Source organism: Giraffa tippelskirchi, chromosome 12 (genome assembly GCF_054371585.1).
Source record: "Giraffa tippelskirchi isolate mGirTip1 chromosome 12, T2T-mGirTip1v1.2.pri, whole genome shotgun sequence".
Taxonomy (NCBI): domain Eukaryota; kingdom Metazoa; phylum Chordata; class Mammalia; order Artiodactyla; family Giraffidae; genus Giraffa; species Giraffa tippelskirchi.
This window is the reverse complement of record NC_137286.1, coordinates 140,394,911-140,410,983: the sequence shown is the minus strand read 5'-3', so window position 1 is coordinate 140,410,983 and position 16,073 is coordinate 140,394,911. Positions and strand designations below refer to the sequence as shown.

The following is a 16,073-nucleotide window of genomic DNA, read 5'->3' as shown; positions in this document are numbered from 1 at the left end:
TGGCACACCTGCAAATGAGATTCTCTCCCCTCACCAGGCCAATAAGTTCCCTAAAGTGCAGGAACTATTTTGTTATTACTGTAAGCCCAAGCATCTTATCACAAGGAGTACCATTTGTTATTTTTGGAACAATCTAATAACTCTAATTCTGAAGGTAAAAAATTATCATCATTAAAATATATACTCAGGAATTTACTCTGATGAAAGTTAAGTGACCTTTGTAAAGTAGATGGTCAGGATACTGGTCATCTAAACCAGTGTTATCTAGATTCAGGGTTGTTAGTTACAAATGAGCATTCAGAGTATGAAATCAGTCTGACACACTGTGACAAACCAGAAATTCAAAAAGCACTAAATCATAAAGTTTTTTTAAAAGGTGGTTTAAAAGAAAAAAAAAATAGGCAGCTTAGTTCAGAGTTTATCCTATTGATTAATATGAAAACCTCAATGAGTGTAATAATGGAATATAAAGATACTTTAAATAGCTACTATATTAATATCTTCAGAAAAAAAATGCATTCAAACAATATGGGTTTACTAGTTTCTGCCTTTCCTTTTCTTATACATTACTTTATATTTCTTAGAATATATCAAATTTCATAAAACTTATTCACAGAATAAATTTTACTGAAACTATTATTGGGATAAAGATGAAAAGCTAGCTCTATAAGTAGAAATTCAAATCTATTCAAATCAAAGAATCAAGATCTAAATAAACATAATGCATTTTCAATGTCCACTAACTATAATACACAGAGAGAATTTTTTTACTGAAATATCATGAACTGTCTTCAAAAAACTTATTTTTCCAATTTGCACCAATTTTATTACTTTAAAATTTTTACTTAACTAATAAACCTTTCTAAACCACCTTTAAATCTTTTTTTTTTTTTTGAAAACAAGGCAGAACAAATATATACAAATATTCTTTCATCACCTACAGAAAACTGCCTTACACAGGTTGGCTCACTTGGGTTTTTAATAATAATTTTTGAACTATGTAAATTAATCATTTTAAATTTTATTATGAACGTAGTGGTAGTGCTGATTTAGTTTCAGTTCCAAAATCAAGGATTTTACTATCCTATAAAACATATCCCGAGTTCAAAGTATTTAAGGGGGGTTAAACAAAATGCAAACATTTAATGCAACATTAAGCATGTGAAATAAAAACTTGATTGCCAAAAGAAAGCATGCTACGCTGTTACCCTGGTGACAGGTTAAAAAAGGGATTGTGAGCTGAATAGCTGTATGATATGAAATTAAAATGTTTCACATTGAACAATCCAAAATGAATTGGGAAAGGTTAGAGTAGAGGAGAGAGAAATCAATTCTCCAATGGCAATGGGTGAATGGGAGAGAAGAATGAATAGGATTTGCCAGTGGGGTGCAACAGCTGCCAAATATTCCTGCAGCCAAAGAATCACAATAATACTGATGAAGTGTGCAAGAGCTTTTGGAATCATTGCAGGGAACAGAGACATTCTCCTGCAATAATGAGGCTATTCTGTCTTCCATTCAGCTCTTGTAGTATAACGAAAAACAAAAAAAGAAAAATATTTTAAACTGTAATATTTAACAAAAAGCATATAAATATGACATATTTTCCACTTAATATTTTGTGCCTAATTTCACATAGGTTTCTAAATCATCCAAGACACAGTCATATTAAGAAACTGAAAATATAAGAGAGATATCAAAAAGTAAGGCAAGTTTAAAGGATGAAGACTGAATTAACATTATCTTTCCTCTTGGTGCTTTTGCTTAATTAAAGAGATATTTCCAAAGGCACAGTATAGCTGGGTATGTTTGTAAGTGTATACCCAAAGTACTATTTTTAACTATACAGTTAGTTATCAGACTATCAACTCCCTTGTCATAATGAAGTAGTTTATCTGAGAACATAAATGAAAGAAGTAGGATATAAGGTTTAATTTGTTGTCACAGATGGTGTAATAATTCGATATATCCTTTCAAATTCAGAAATACTTGAAAAGAGTCAATATGCAGCAGCCAACAATATTGCTCTTCCTTGGGAATTATTTACACATGGCTATTTTTTTCTGATTCCTTCCCCAGTTTTATTTCATTGATTATGGTATTTCTAAACCTTAAACTTTTATTATCTAATTGAAAACTTAATGAGTGAATGAATTACAAATCTAAAATGAGGCAAAGACATTCTTGTTTAATAGCAAGAAAAAAACAGATAATTGCATCTGTCAGGTAAAAAACAAAAAATCACTAAAAAATTGATTCTCCATTTTATCAGGAAACCGATGAGGAAAGAAAATACTGTACAAATGTAGACACAGTGACTGCAATTCAAGTGAAAGTACTTTTCCATTATGCTACTGTGACTAAAAGAGTTAAACTGATGACAGGCTGTACAGCCAGTCAAGATACTTGATACTTATGTTCTACTAAATAGGAACTCAAAGTGGTGGTTATACACTGACTCGGTACAACCAAAGTAATCCTCTACAAAAGTGAATGTTTTTTAACATTCACTAAAAATGTTACTACTTTTTTAAAAACATCTCTGATTGAAGTCTTTTCATCAGTATTACCACAGGCCAAAGTGAAGGTGTTCCTTTTCCCACATCTTCAACTTCTGCTCAAATATCAAGAGAGAAAATAGAGAGTTTAAGCAGAAACCATAAAGTAAGAGGATCTGCCCCAGATTCAGTTAGGATCAGAGCCGAAAAAAAATTTCAGGAGGACTCACCCAATCCATCACCACCACCTCTCAGAGGAGGAAACTGAAGTCAAAAGTTGAAACATTTTGCACAAAGACTTGTACCACCTTGATACTCAATAGTGGTGCTGAGACCAAACTTCTGACTCCTGACACCTGACCCAGCGCTGGCCCCACCATACCAAGGGCTGTGACATTTCAGTGCCAGATGAAGGAGCCAAAAGAACCAAAGATGGTACAACTTCCCTAACCTGAATGACTGAATAGAATAAGCAAGTTACATGAAACTCTGTGTACATGCCTCCAGTGTTGAATAGGTGCAGGCTGCACCATCGCACTCTGTACTGCCAGAGACTACCAATACCATATAACCGAATTCATTCCCAGATTTATCAATCCTATCTGAGCAAGATTTTCTATCACATGTTAACTTGAAGTAATAATTTTGTACAGTCCTTAAAAACCACTTTTTCAGAAACTATTTCAGAGAAATGTGGACAACATAATGGTATGTAAAAAAAAAAAAAAAGACTCTTTAAAAAGCAGAGTGGTACGTTGTCTATAAAATCAAAACAAGACATTAACCATATGTATATAAATATAGAAACCCTGAGAGTCGCTGGTATTTGCAGCCTCCAACTTCTCTCTTCCCATGTTTTCTTGTTGTTGTTGTTCAACGGCTAAGTCGTGTCCGACTCTTTTGGAGAAGGAAATGGCAACCCACTCCAGTACTCTTGCCTGGAAAATCCAATGGATGGAGGAGCCTGGTAGGCTACAGTCCATGGGGTTGCTAGGAGTCGGACACAACTGAGCAACTTCACTTTCACTTTTCACTTTCATGCATTGGAGAAGGAAATGGCAACCGACTCCAGTGTTCTTGCCTGGGGAATCCCGGGGACGGAGGAGCCTGGTGGGCTGCCGTCTATGGGGTCGCACAGAGTCAGACACGACTGAAGTGACTTAGCAGCAGGAGCACAGTCCAACTCTTTGTGACCCCGTGAACTGCAGCACCCCAAGCTTCCCTGTCCTTCACTATCTCCCTGAGCTTGCTCAAATTCATGTCCACCGAGTCAGTGATGCCAACCAACCATCTCTTTCCTCTGTTGCTCCCTTCTCCTCCTGCCCTCAATCTTTCCCAGCATCAGGGTCTTTCCCAATGAATCAGTTCTTCCCATCAAGTGGCCAAAGTATCGGAGCTTCAGCTTCAGCATCAGTCTTTCCAATGAATATTCAGGACTGATTTCCTTTAGGACTGACTGGTTTGATCTCCTTGCTGTCCAAGGGACTCTTAGGAGTCTTCTCCAACACGACAGTTCGAGAACATCAATTCTTCGAAGCTCAGTGTTCTTTACAGTCCCACTCTCACAACCATACATGACTACTGGAAAAAACAAAGCTTTGACTATAGGGACCTTGGCCGGCAAAGTGATGGCTCTGTTTTCTTGAACCCTCATCAGTTTAACTTTAACTACCACTTCCCACTCAACATTCCTGAAAACTACTTGTCAAGGTCTCCTATGACCTCCACATTGGTCAACAGTCATTCTCATAAGTGACGTAATTCAGTTGAACATTCCTCTTCCTTCCCGCGGTTCTCTGAACGCCACGCCTGCCTACTTTCCCACCCTTGTCCTCTGCTCTTCCTTCTCAGTCTCCTTCACTGGATCCACCTGATCTTCCTGACTCGTCAATGTGGAGTGTCCCAGGGCAGGCCTGGGACCTCTGCTCCCAGGTTCCCCTCTTACCCTTCTTGAGGCACTTAGGACACTGCGGGCACAATGATCTTGTGGCACAGGTCACATCAAGCTCTGCTTCGTCAAAACCCTGCAAGGTCTCACCATTGCTCAAAGGTTAAACGTCCAAGTCCTGAGACTACCTAACAAGACACCGTCTCTACTACTCTATGGCTTGCTTCCTCCTCTCCAACAAGAGCATTTGCCTTCTTGCTATTTCTCAAATAGGCCGGGCATACTTGACTTCAGGTGCTTTACATTTGCTATCTCCTCTCATCAGAGGGTCTTTCCTCCAGATAATCACATGACTCACGCCTTTCTGTCTTCAGGTCTTTGATCTAATGTCAATGTCAATCTTCCCACCCTGCTAATCCATCCTGCCATCCACTTCCCTGCAACCAAATTAAAACTGCAACTACCCCACCATCCACCTCCAGGATGCTCTACAACCGTTCCTCCCTGTTTTGTTTTTCACCAAAATATTTATCATCATTTGATGCCCTACATCTGTTTTGTCTGCCTAACTTCTACTTAATGTAAGCTCAGCGGAGGCAGGATTTTTTTTTTTAAATCATTTTGTTCCCTGCTAAATTCTAGAGAATTTTCAAACTCAATTCTCATAATGATCAATAGGTAATTTTCAAAGACATATGGTTGTATTTAATATCCACATCTGATTTTATTATTCAATAAGGAATGGAAGGGTACATCTTTAAGAAAAAAAATTTCAAACCAATAGCTAACATACATGTTGATGTTGAAAAACTCAAGGTATTTGAATTATTTGGGAATAAAACAAGTATATATCATTTCTACTACCCTTGAAATAGAATTTGTGTCATTAGAGATTTAAAAAAAAGAAAATAGGGAGGGATAGCTAAAAGTTAATGGTCATCATGTTAAGTAGTTTATATCTCACTTGACATTTACAAACACTTTAAGCACCACTATTATCCTCACATTATAGGTAAGGAAACGAAGTTAGGGGAGGCAAAATAATTTATCCTAGAATAGCAGCTGGAGATAGCAAAACCAGGGAGAAATCCAACTCTCTGGCACAAAAGCCTGTGCTCTTAAAACTTGAAACTACACTGGCAGTGATAGCCAGGAGAACATGACAAGAAAAACAAATAGTATAACCCATACAAAGGCAGGCAGGGAGTTATTATTAGAAAATGTAAAGTGGCTACTTTAGTTGATTACCCAACATCTATTTCACACCAGGCAATCATGATAATCCATTTCTCTTTGCAGTGATAAGTTTAGGAACAGGATGAGTTCTCCCTGGTCAATGAGAACGGAGATGCAGCTGGTTGGGTAACATCCAGAAGGTTTCCTCACATCCTAGAGACAGACATGATCTGGATTTGACTCCTGGAACTTCTACAGCTGCCCTGCCATCACAGCCTCTTTACCAAGCCCAGGCACAGTAGAAAGCAGGGATAAGGAACTACGGAGAAGCAGCATCCACAGAGCCTTGTCCTTCCCATTCTCAGAGCCTCCAGCTCAATGTGAGATGTGTCCCTTTGAATCAGGGTTTCTGTTACTTGAATCCAAAAGCATCCCAAGTGATTTAGGACGTTCTATGATTGCTCCTTTTGAAATCACGTAAAAAGTAACTGCAATGGTGGAGCTGGACCTGAACCAGTGTAAAGTGAGAGGAGAGTCAAAGTGCAGAAAGGGAAATTCTGCCCTGTGAACAACATCAGAATCTCACTGACTCAACGGACATGAGTTTGAGCAAACGTGGGGAGACAGCGAAGGACAGGGAATCCTGGTGTGCTGCCGTCCACTGGGATCACAAAGAGTCGGACACAACGGAGCGACTGAACAACAAGGAAAACAGCCATTTTGACCAAAACTAAATGAAAGATTCCTGAAAGAAACTGTTTTCTTTACTAGTTTCTCCTCCAATCATTAGCAGGTAGTGAAACCAATTACTATACTAAACCACAATGCCAACAAGATCATTTCAGCTCCAAATAACATGAAGCAATTATTCAACCCAACTTATAATGATTCACTTCTGTCAAGAAAAGTGTTTAGGAAAAGAAGGACTGCAAAGCAAAATAATTCCATATTAAGACTATGTATTCATGCAAAAACTTAATTCACTTTATTAGACAAAGCAAAACTGTTATATGTCTCTGACATTAACTTTACTCTCTTGCTAAAAGGCACTATCTTTTTACTATCCAAATACTAGGGGCACATATTATTAAATTTTTTCCCAGGTCATAAATGATGAAAGAATACCATCCATGGAGAAACTGGGAAAATCAGATCAGCAGCCAAAACAAGCAGCACAAAGGAAGTGCTGCAGGCTACTGGGTTTGGAGGCAAAACAGCACATGAGAACACCCATGACGGAGCCACACACAGCCACACCTGGAGGCCAACTCCGGTCTCCATTCCCCAGGCCACAGTGAAAACACGACTGTGAAGCGAAAATGGGAAGAGCCAACCAGCTTACATCAACTCTGGTGTCGGGGACCTCTTCTGCAAATAAGCCAACACAGTTTCAACTCACTTTGCCTAAACAAGATTATGCTTTGTCTAAAAGACTGGCATATTTTCTAAAAATGTTATAGGTCTCTGCTGCTAGGGTGGTAGAAACTTTACAATAAAAGGATCTATTTAATAAATGGTAAGTTCAATAGAAACTCAGCAAAAATAGTGTTATTTCGGTAGTATGTCCACAATTATCTACATAACTGAAATTTTGGCTTAAATATTTTATAAACATAATTTTTTTCCAACTTCTAAAGAGTAGTGAGACAGTTACTTGCTCAGTCGTGTCCAACACTTTGCAACCCTATGGACTGGAGCACAACAGGCTCCTCTGTCCATAGGATTCTCCAGGCAAGAATACTGGAGTGGGTTGCCATGCCCTCCTCCAGGGTATCTTTCCGACCCAGGGATCAAACCTGAATCTCCTGCATTACAGGCAGATTCTTTACGGTCTCAGCCACCAGGGAAGTCCAAAGGGTAGTGAATTAAATAGTAATATAACAGGAGGAGGAGTCTAGGAAGATGACAGAACAGGTAGAAAGCACCAAGAGTCTGTCTCCCCACCTAGAAAACAATCCCACTGGCAGAATCTGTCTAACAGAACTGTTGGGAACTCTGGAACTCTGGCCAGAGTTCCCAACTTTATAACTTTCAGAAGGCAGCTCAGGTGGTAAATTGTGATAACTTCTGGTCAACTTCAGCTTTAGTACACTAGCAGACCCCCATACCTCGAACCCCAAGCTGCCTGGCAGGCAACTGTGGGTATGTTCACTGGAGTAGCTTACACACAGCTGGTGGGAGCCAGGGTGGGCAAAAATGGACCCTGTCCTCGAAATATTGAGGATCTGAGCTCTTAACTGCTAACTGCTGCTTCTGATCACAGAAGAGCAGACAGAGAGGCATTACTAAACCACAATGCCATTGTTACCGAACCTCCTGCATTGCTGCAAGCCCCTCCCTCTCTCCCTACCTCCTGCATTGCTGCAAGCCACTCCCTGTCTGGCTGGAATGACTTCCAGGAGATTTAAAGGTATAGTGTATCCCTGACTGCCACCCCCCCTTTACTTTTTCTTTCTTCTTTTTTTCCCTTTTCATGAGCTAGGCCTTAAAGGCTAAGACATTCTAAAACAACTGCACATATAAGGAAAACTGTTAAGTGACTGCACATGCCCAGGGAAAAGTCTAAGAAAAGACCTGAGAAGAGCTTAAGTTAACATCTCGGCCTGATCCTTGGCACAGAGACAGTCTGCAACAATCAAAAAAAACAAAATGACAAAGACGATAATGAAAACCACTAAACCTTGGGGAAGAAGGAGAATCTGATTTTCAAAGTCATCACATGATTAGATTGAAATGTTCAATGCTCAACCAAGAAATCAGAAGTCATACAAATAAACAGACAAGTATGGACAACTCAAAGGGGAAAAAAAGATCAACAGATTTATCCCTGAAAAAGATTTAATGGCAGATATAATAGAAAAAGACTTTAAAACAACTGTCTTAAAGATGCTAAAAGAACTAAAGGAGGATGCAGAAAAAGTCAAGAAAACAATGTGTAAGCAAAATAAAAATATCAATAAAAAGACAGAAAACATAAAAAGAAATGAAAAAGAAATTCTGGAGCTGAAAAGTACAATAATTGAAATGAAAAACTCACTTGAGTAATTCAAAGGTGGATCTGAGCAGTCAGAAGGAAAAAAATCAGTCAATATCAAGATCAGTTCAGTTCAGTGGCTCAGTCATGTAGGACTCTTTGCGACCCCATGAACTGCAGCACGCCAGGCCTCTCTGTCCATCACCAACTCCAGGAGTCTACACAAACCCATGTCCATCGAGTCGGTGATGCCATCCAACGATCTCATCCTCTGTCGTCCCCTTCTCTTCCCGCCCCCAATCCTACCCAGCATTAGGGTCTTTTCCAATGAGTCAACCCTTCGCATGAGGTGCCCAAAGTTTCAGCTTCAACATCAGACCTTCCAATGAACACCCAGGATTGATCTCCTTCAGGATGGATTGATTGGATCTCCTTGCAGTCCAAGGGACTCTCAAGAGTCTTCTTCAACACCACAGTTCAAAAGCATCAATTCTTCGGCGCTCAGCTTTCTTCACCGTCCAACTCTCACATCCATACATGACCACTGGAAAAACCATAGCCTTGACTAAACGGACTTCTGTTGGCAAAGTAATGTCTCTGCTTTTAAATATGCTATCTAGGTTGGCCATAACCTTCCTTCCAAGGAGTAAGCGTCTTTTAATTTCATGGCTGCAATCACCACCAGCAGTGATTTTGGAGCCTAAAAAAATAAAGTCTGACACTGTTTCCACTGTTTCCCCATCTATTTCCCATGAAGTGATGGGACCAGATGCCATGATCTTAGTTTTCTGAATGTTAAGCTTTAAGCCAACTTTTTCACTCTCCTCTTTCACCTTCATCAAGAGGCTCTTTAGTTCTTCTTCACTTTCTGCCATAAGGGTGGTGTCATCTGCATATCTGAGGTTATTGATATTTCTCCCAGCAACCCTGATTCCAGCTTGTGTTTCTTCCAGCCCAGCGTTTCTCATGATGTACTCTGCATATAAGTTAAATAAGCAGGGTGACAATATACAGCCTTAACGTACTCCTTTTCCTATTTGGAACCAGTCTGTTGTTCCATGTCCACTTCTAACTGTTGCTTCCTGACCTGCATACAGGTTTCTCAAGAGACAGGTCAGATGGTCTGGTATTCCCATCTCTTTCAGAATTGTCCACAGTTTATTGTGATCCACACAGTCAAAGGCTTTGGCATAGTCAATAAAGCAGAAATAGATGTTTTTCTGGAACTCTCTTGCTTTTTTCGATGATCCAGCGGATATTGGCAATTTGATCTCTGGTTCCTCTGCCTTTTCTAAAACCAGCTTGAACATCAGGAAGTTCACGGTTCACGTATTGCTGAAGCCTGGCTTGGAGAATTTTGAGCATTACTTTACTAGCATGTGAGATGAGTGCAATTGTGCAGTAGTTTGAGCATTCTTTGGCATTGCCTTTCTTTGGGATTGGAACGAAGACTGACCTCTTCCAGTCCTGTGGCCACTGCTGAGTTTTCCAAATTTGCTGGCATATCGAGTGCAGCACTTTCACAGCATCACCTTTGAGGATTTGAAATAGCTCAACTGGAATTCCATCACCTCCACTAGCTTTGTTCATAGTGATGCTTTCTAAGGCCCACTTGACTTCACATTCCAGGATGTCTGGCTCTAGGTGAGTGATCACACCATCGTGATTATCTGGGTCGTGAAGATCTTTTTTGTACAGTTCTTCTGTGTATTCTTGCCACCTCTTCTTAATATCTTCTTCCCCAGGTCAGTAGGTGCCCAATATACTAATGGAGATCAGTGGAGAAATAACTCCAGAAAGAATGATGGGATGGAGCCAAAGCAAAAACGATACCCAACTGTGGATGTGACTGGTGACAGATGCAAAGTCCGATGCTGTAAAGAGCAATATTGCATAGGAACCTGGAATGTTAGGTCCATGAATCAAGGCAAATTGGAAGTGGTCAAACAGGAGATGGCAAGAGTGAACGTCGACATTCTAGGAATCAGCGAACTAAGATGGACTGGAATGGGTGAATTTAACTCAGATGACCATTATATCTACTACTGTGGGCAAGAATCCCTTAGAAGAAATGGAGTAGCCATCATGGTCAACAAAAGAGTCCGAAATGCAGTACTTGGATGCAATCTCAAAAACGATAGAATGATCTCTGTTCGTTTCCAAGGCAAACCATTCAATATCACGGTAATCCAAGTCTATGCCCCAACCAGTAATGCCGAAGAAGCTGAAGTTGAATGATTCTACGAAGACCTACAAGACCTTTTAGAACTAACACTCAAAAAAGATGTCCTTTACATTATAGGGGACTGGAATGCAAAAGTAGGAAGTCAAGAAACACCTGGCGTAACAGGCAAGTTTGGCCTTGGAGTACAGAATGAAGCAGGGCAAAGGCTAATAGAGTTTTGGCACGAGAACACACTGGTAATAGCAAACACCCTATTCCAACAACACAAGAGAAGACTCTACACGTGGACATCACCAGATGGTCAACACCGAAATCAGATTGATTATATTCTTTGCAGCCAAAGATGGAGAAGCTCTATACAGTCAGCAAAAACAAGACCGGGAGCAGACTGTGGCTTGGATCATGAACTGCTTATTGCCAAATTCAGACTTAAATTGAAGAAAGTAGGGAAAACCACTAGACCATTCAGGTATGACCTAGATCAAATCCCTTATGAGCATACAGTGGAAGTGACAAATAGATTTAAGGGTCTAGACCTGATAGACAGAGTGCCTGATGAACTATGGACAGAGGTTCGTGGACATTGTACAGGAGACAGGGATCAAGAAAATCCCCATGGAAAAGAAATGCAAAAAAGCAAAATGGCTGTCTGAGGAGGCCTTACAGATAGCTTGGAAGAGAAGAGAAGTGAAAAGCAAAGGAGAAAAGGAAAGATATTCCCATCTGAATGCAGAGTTCCAAAGAATAGCAAGGAGAGATAAGAAAGCCTTCCTCAGCGATCAGTGCAAAGAAATAGAGGAAAACAACAGACTGGGAAAGACTAGAGATCTCTTCAAGAAAATTAGAGATACCAAAGGAACATTTCATGCAATATCAAGATAGGACAATAGAATTATCAAGTCTGAAGAATAGAAAGAAAAAAGATGGTTTAAGAAACATGAACAGAACCTAAGGGTCCTGTGGAGACACCACCAAATAGACCAGCATATACATTGTGAGAGTCCCGGAAGGAGAGAAATGGGCAAAGAGAATATCTGATGAAACGATGACCAAAAACATCCCAAACTTGATGACAGACATGAACATAAACATTCAGAAAGCTCAACAAACTCCAAAGATGAACTCAAAGACCCACAGCAAGACACACAGTCAAACTTTCAAAAGCTGACAACAAAATCTTGAAAGAGAGGGACAAATTTTCAAGTGAAAATAAGATTATCAGCAGATTTCTCATCAGAAACTCTGGAGGCCAAAGGGAATGGGCTGATATATTCAAAGTGCTAAAAGAAAAAAAAACAATTTGTCAACCAGGAATCCTAAATCCAGGAAAAATATCCTTCAAAGATGAGGGAGCAGTTAATATCTTCCCAGATAAAACAAAAGCTGAAGGAGTCTATGACAACTAGACCTGCCCTGCAAAAAAATGCTAAAAGAAGTCCAGCAGAGTGGAATGAAAAGACACTAGACAGTACCAAGAAGCCACCTGAAGAAATACATCTCTCAGTAAAGGGAAATACATGGACAATCATAAACGCTAGTATTATTGCAACAATGCTTGTAACTCCACTTTTTGCTCTCTACATGATTTAAGGGCCTACCTAACACATTTAAAAATTGTTAGAGTGAAAGCTAATATCATTTTAACTTTTCCAATGAGCCAACTCATTAGAAAAGACTCTGATGCTGGGAAAGATAGAAAGCAGGAGGAGAAGGGGATGACAGAGGACGAGATGGTTGGATGGTATCACCAACTCAATAGACTTGAGTTTGAGCAAGCTCTGTGAGATGGTGAAAGACAGGGAAGCCTGGCATGCTGCAGTCCATGGGGTCACAAAGAGTCGAACACGAATGAGCGACTGAACAACATCATTTAAAAATTACTAGAGTGGAAAAAAAAATTACTCGAGTGAAAGCTAGTATCATTTTATCTTCGTTTTTACAATTCTATGCTTTGTTTTCTATATAATTTAAAAGACTAACGCATTTAAAATAATTATTGGTTTATAGTTTCAGACCTGGACTGTATTGTAATTCTGTGATGTTAACACCTGCACCCAGGCAATCACCTGACCTTTTTTCTGTCTTTTATACTTCTGTTTTTTCTATAAATTCCCAATAAAGGAAATTATACATTGTACAGTCTTCTTTAACTGGTTTCTTTCTCTTAGCATGATTTTCTTTTTAGGTTTATGCATGTAGATACATGTATCAATACTGCATTTCTTTTTATTGCTAAGTAGTATTCCATCATAAAGATGTACCACATTTATTTACCCACTCACCACTTGATATTAGAAAAATGCAAAGCAAGACTACAATCAGGTACCACACCTCACTCCAGTCAGAATGGCCATCATTAAAAAAATCTATAAATAACAAATACTGAAAAAGAAGTGATGAAAAGGTAACCCTTCCACATTCTTGTTGGGAATGTGTAAGTTGGTACAGATACATGGAAACCAGTATGCAAGTTCCAGAAAAAACTAAAAATAGAACTACCATGTGCTCCAGCAATCCCACTCCTGGCATATATCCAGACAAAACTACAATTCAAAAAGATACACGCACCCTTGAGTTCACAGTAGCACTATTCACAATCACCAACATGTAGAAACAAGCTAAATGTCCATCGACAGATGAATGGATAAAGAAGATGTGGTGTATATATATATGTATATACACACACACACATATACACACACACACACACATACATACACACAATGGAATATTACTCAGCCATAAAAAAGAATGAAATAATGCCATTTGCAGCAACATAGATGTAACCAGAGATTATTATACTAAGTAAATCAGAATGAGAAGCACAAATACCATATAATATCACTTATATATGGAATCTAAATTATGACACAAATGAACCTATCTAATGAAACAGAAACAGACTCAAACACCAAGGGCAGACTTGCGGTTGCCAAGGGGGAGGGGGTGGGGGAGGGGAGGAGTGGGAGGCTGGGGCTAGGTTAGCAGGGGTCAGCTTTTATACACAGGATGGATAAACAACAAGGTCCTACTGTATAGCACATGGAAATATATTCAATATTCTACAATGGAAAAGAACAGTTAAAAAGAATGATATATATGTATATAATATATATAACTAAATCACTTTGTTGTACCACAGAAATTATCACAACATTGTAAATCAACTAAACTTCAATAAAAAAGTAACAAAAGAAAAGATTTTCTCAGTAAAACAATATTAGCCATAAATATACACCCTAAGCCCAATTTTGTTTTCCTTCTACCTAATTCTTCAGGGGTAACCTGAATTTCTGATCTGTGCTCTTCAGACCTGCTTGGTCACCTGTCATCTTTTTTCTTTTATTTTAATCATTATTCTTCCTCTTGAAAATGAAAGTGAAGTTGCTCAGTCGTGTCCGACTCTGTGCGATCCCATGGACTATATACATTTCATGGAATTCTCCAGGCCAGAATACTGGAGTGGATAGCCTTTCCCTTCTCCAGGGGATCTTCCCAACTTAGGGATCAAACCCAGGTCTCCTGCATTACAGGCGGATTCTTTACCAGCTGAGCCACCAGGGAAGCCCAAAAATACTGGAGTGGGTAGCCTATCCCTTCTCCAGGGGATCTTCCCAACCCAAGAATCGAACCGGGGTCTCCTGCATTGCAGGCAGCTTCTTTACCAACTGAGCTACCAGGGAAGCCCCTTCCTCTTGAGAAAAAGCAAAACGAAAAGGAGCTGATATAACACAATTTTATTACCTGTCTCACTCCAACAAGTAATGGATAGTACTTGCTAATGCAGGATACTCTAGCAGGCACACAGATATTCATAATAAATAATGCTGTCACTCAGAAGCATGGATGGCACAATGATTTTGTTTTGTTTGCCCTGGTATAAAGCAGGTTTTCCCTTTTGCTTAATAGGTTATGAGGAAGCAAAAAGGGACACTTAGGGTTCACAAATAAGTAACTCAATCTTTCTTGTTTCTTATACACATATTTTTAACTGTTCAGATTATATCCTGTGGTTTAGTACTATCCCCCTTATCAATACATTTTTCAAGATTAACAGAGTAAGAAAACAGAAGTAATAAATACAAACTATTTGAACGGATTTCCTATAAGATTTCAGAGTACCTTCCTCAATGTTGTCCAAGTTTCTCTGCTCATTTATTCTGTTTTAAATGGTCTCGCATACCTCGAATTTTCATGGTCTTGAAAATGCTGCGCTCTTAATTGGGATGCCACAAACAAGGATGACGCTATTGCCAGGAACTGGTTTCTCTCAGTCTCTGTTAACTGGTGTCCTGCCGGAAATCAATCAATCATGTACATAATGTTCGTATCTTTACTTCTATATTACAGAACCATTAGTCATTCAAATAAGCATTTTATCAAACGTCTATTATGGAGCTAGTATTGTACCAGGGACTGGGCTGTGCCAGGAGAAAGAAGGGAGCAAAATTATTTAAATAAAACAAAAACCCCTGCTCACTGGAAGCTTATAGTCTAATTTGGGAAAGAAGATGTTAAACAGATGCATAGAACAAAACAATTACCAAAAAAGAAAAAAAAACTATCGACATAGATCTCTGGGAAAATCTTAGGGCTCCTCCCAGCTGCTTCTCCTTATCAATCCCTACCCCAATTTTACCTCTAAGGAGGGAGACAATAAAGTGAGGAAAGGGCGTGTTGTCGGTCAAGGACAGTGACTGGGCCATGTTTTCTAATGTAAGGAATGAAAAGAAAATAAGTACGTGATTGTCTTGGCTCTAAACTCCCAGTCAGGGTTTGAATCCCAATTAACCAACCAACCAACCAGCCAAACAACCAATTTCTCTCTCCCTCTCGAATTCACTCTTCTCACCGTCATACAGCTGGACCTGGGGGCAGAGGCCTCACCTGACAACCGGGGGGAGACGCCCTGGTCTGGCTGAGTGTGGCTCATGCGGAAATCTGCCCTATGCGCAGAAATTTCTTGGAAAGTGTGTGAGTCAAGGCAGGATTGGCTATTCCAGGGTCTGCCGGCTAACACCCCCCCATGAGTGCTCTGTAACCTCACCACAATATCTAACACTATTTATTTACCACAGTGCTATACAAAGATGACAGACTTCATCAGATGCCACAGCCCAGGCAACCCGAGGGCTGGGTTATTTGCACTAAGATGCTACTTGTACAATTCAAAACAGAAAAAAACGATCAGGTAGTTACTTAAATTTATCAGAATGAAATGAAGCAATTTCAACATCAGGTCTTAAAAAAGTATTCAAAATACAAATGAGACTAAAAATATTCACAATTAGAATATAAAGGCCAGTAACCCATTCCTCTCTGAGACAAACCTGGAAGATCCATAATGTGAGG

General features: G+C 39.5%; 1 protein-coding gene across 26 annotated transcripts in view; it reads right to left on the bottom strand.

The window, feature by feature from the left end:
- Nucleotides 1–16,073, bottom strand: part of PCCA (propionyl-CoA carboxylase subunit alpha) — a 409,555-nt gene that overhangs the window by 136,534 nt on the left and 256,948 nt on the right. For all 26 annotated transcript variants that reach the window (XM_081548961.1, XM_081548973.1, XM_081548977.1 and 23 more), the window contains one exon: nt 14,905–15,013. In XM_081548961.1, coding sequence (XP_081405087.1) covers nt 14,905–15,013 — 109 coding nt within the window. The remainder of the gene's footprint in view (nt 1–14,904; nt 15,014–16,073) is intronic.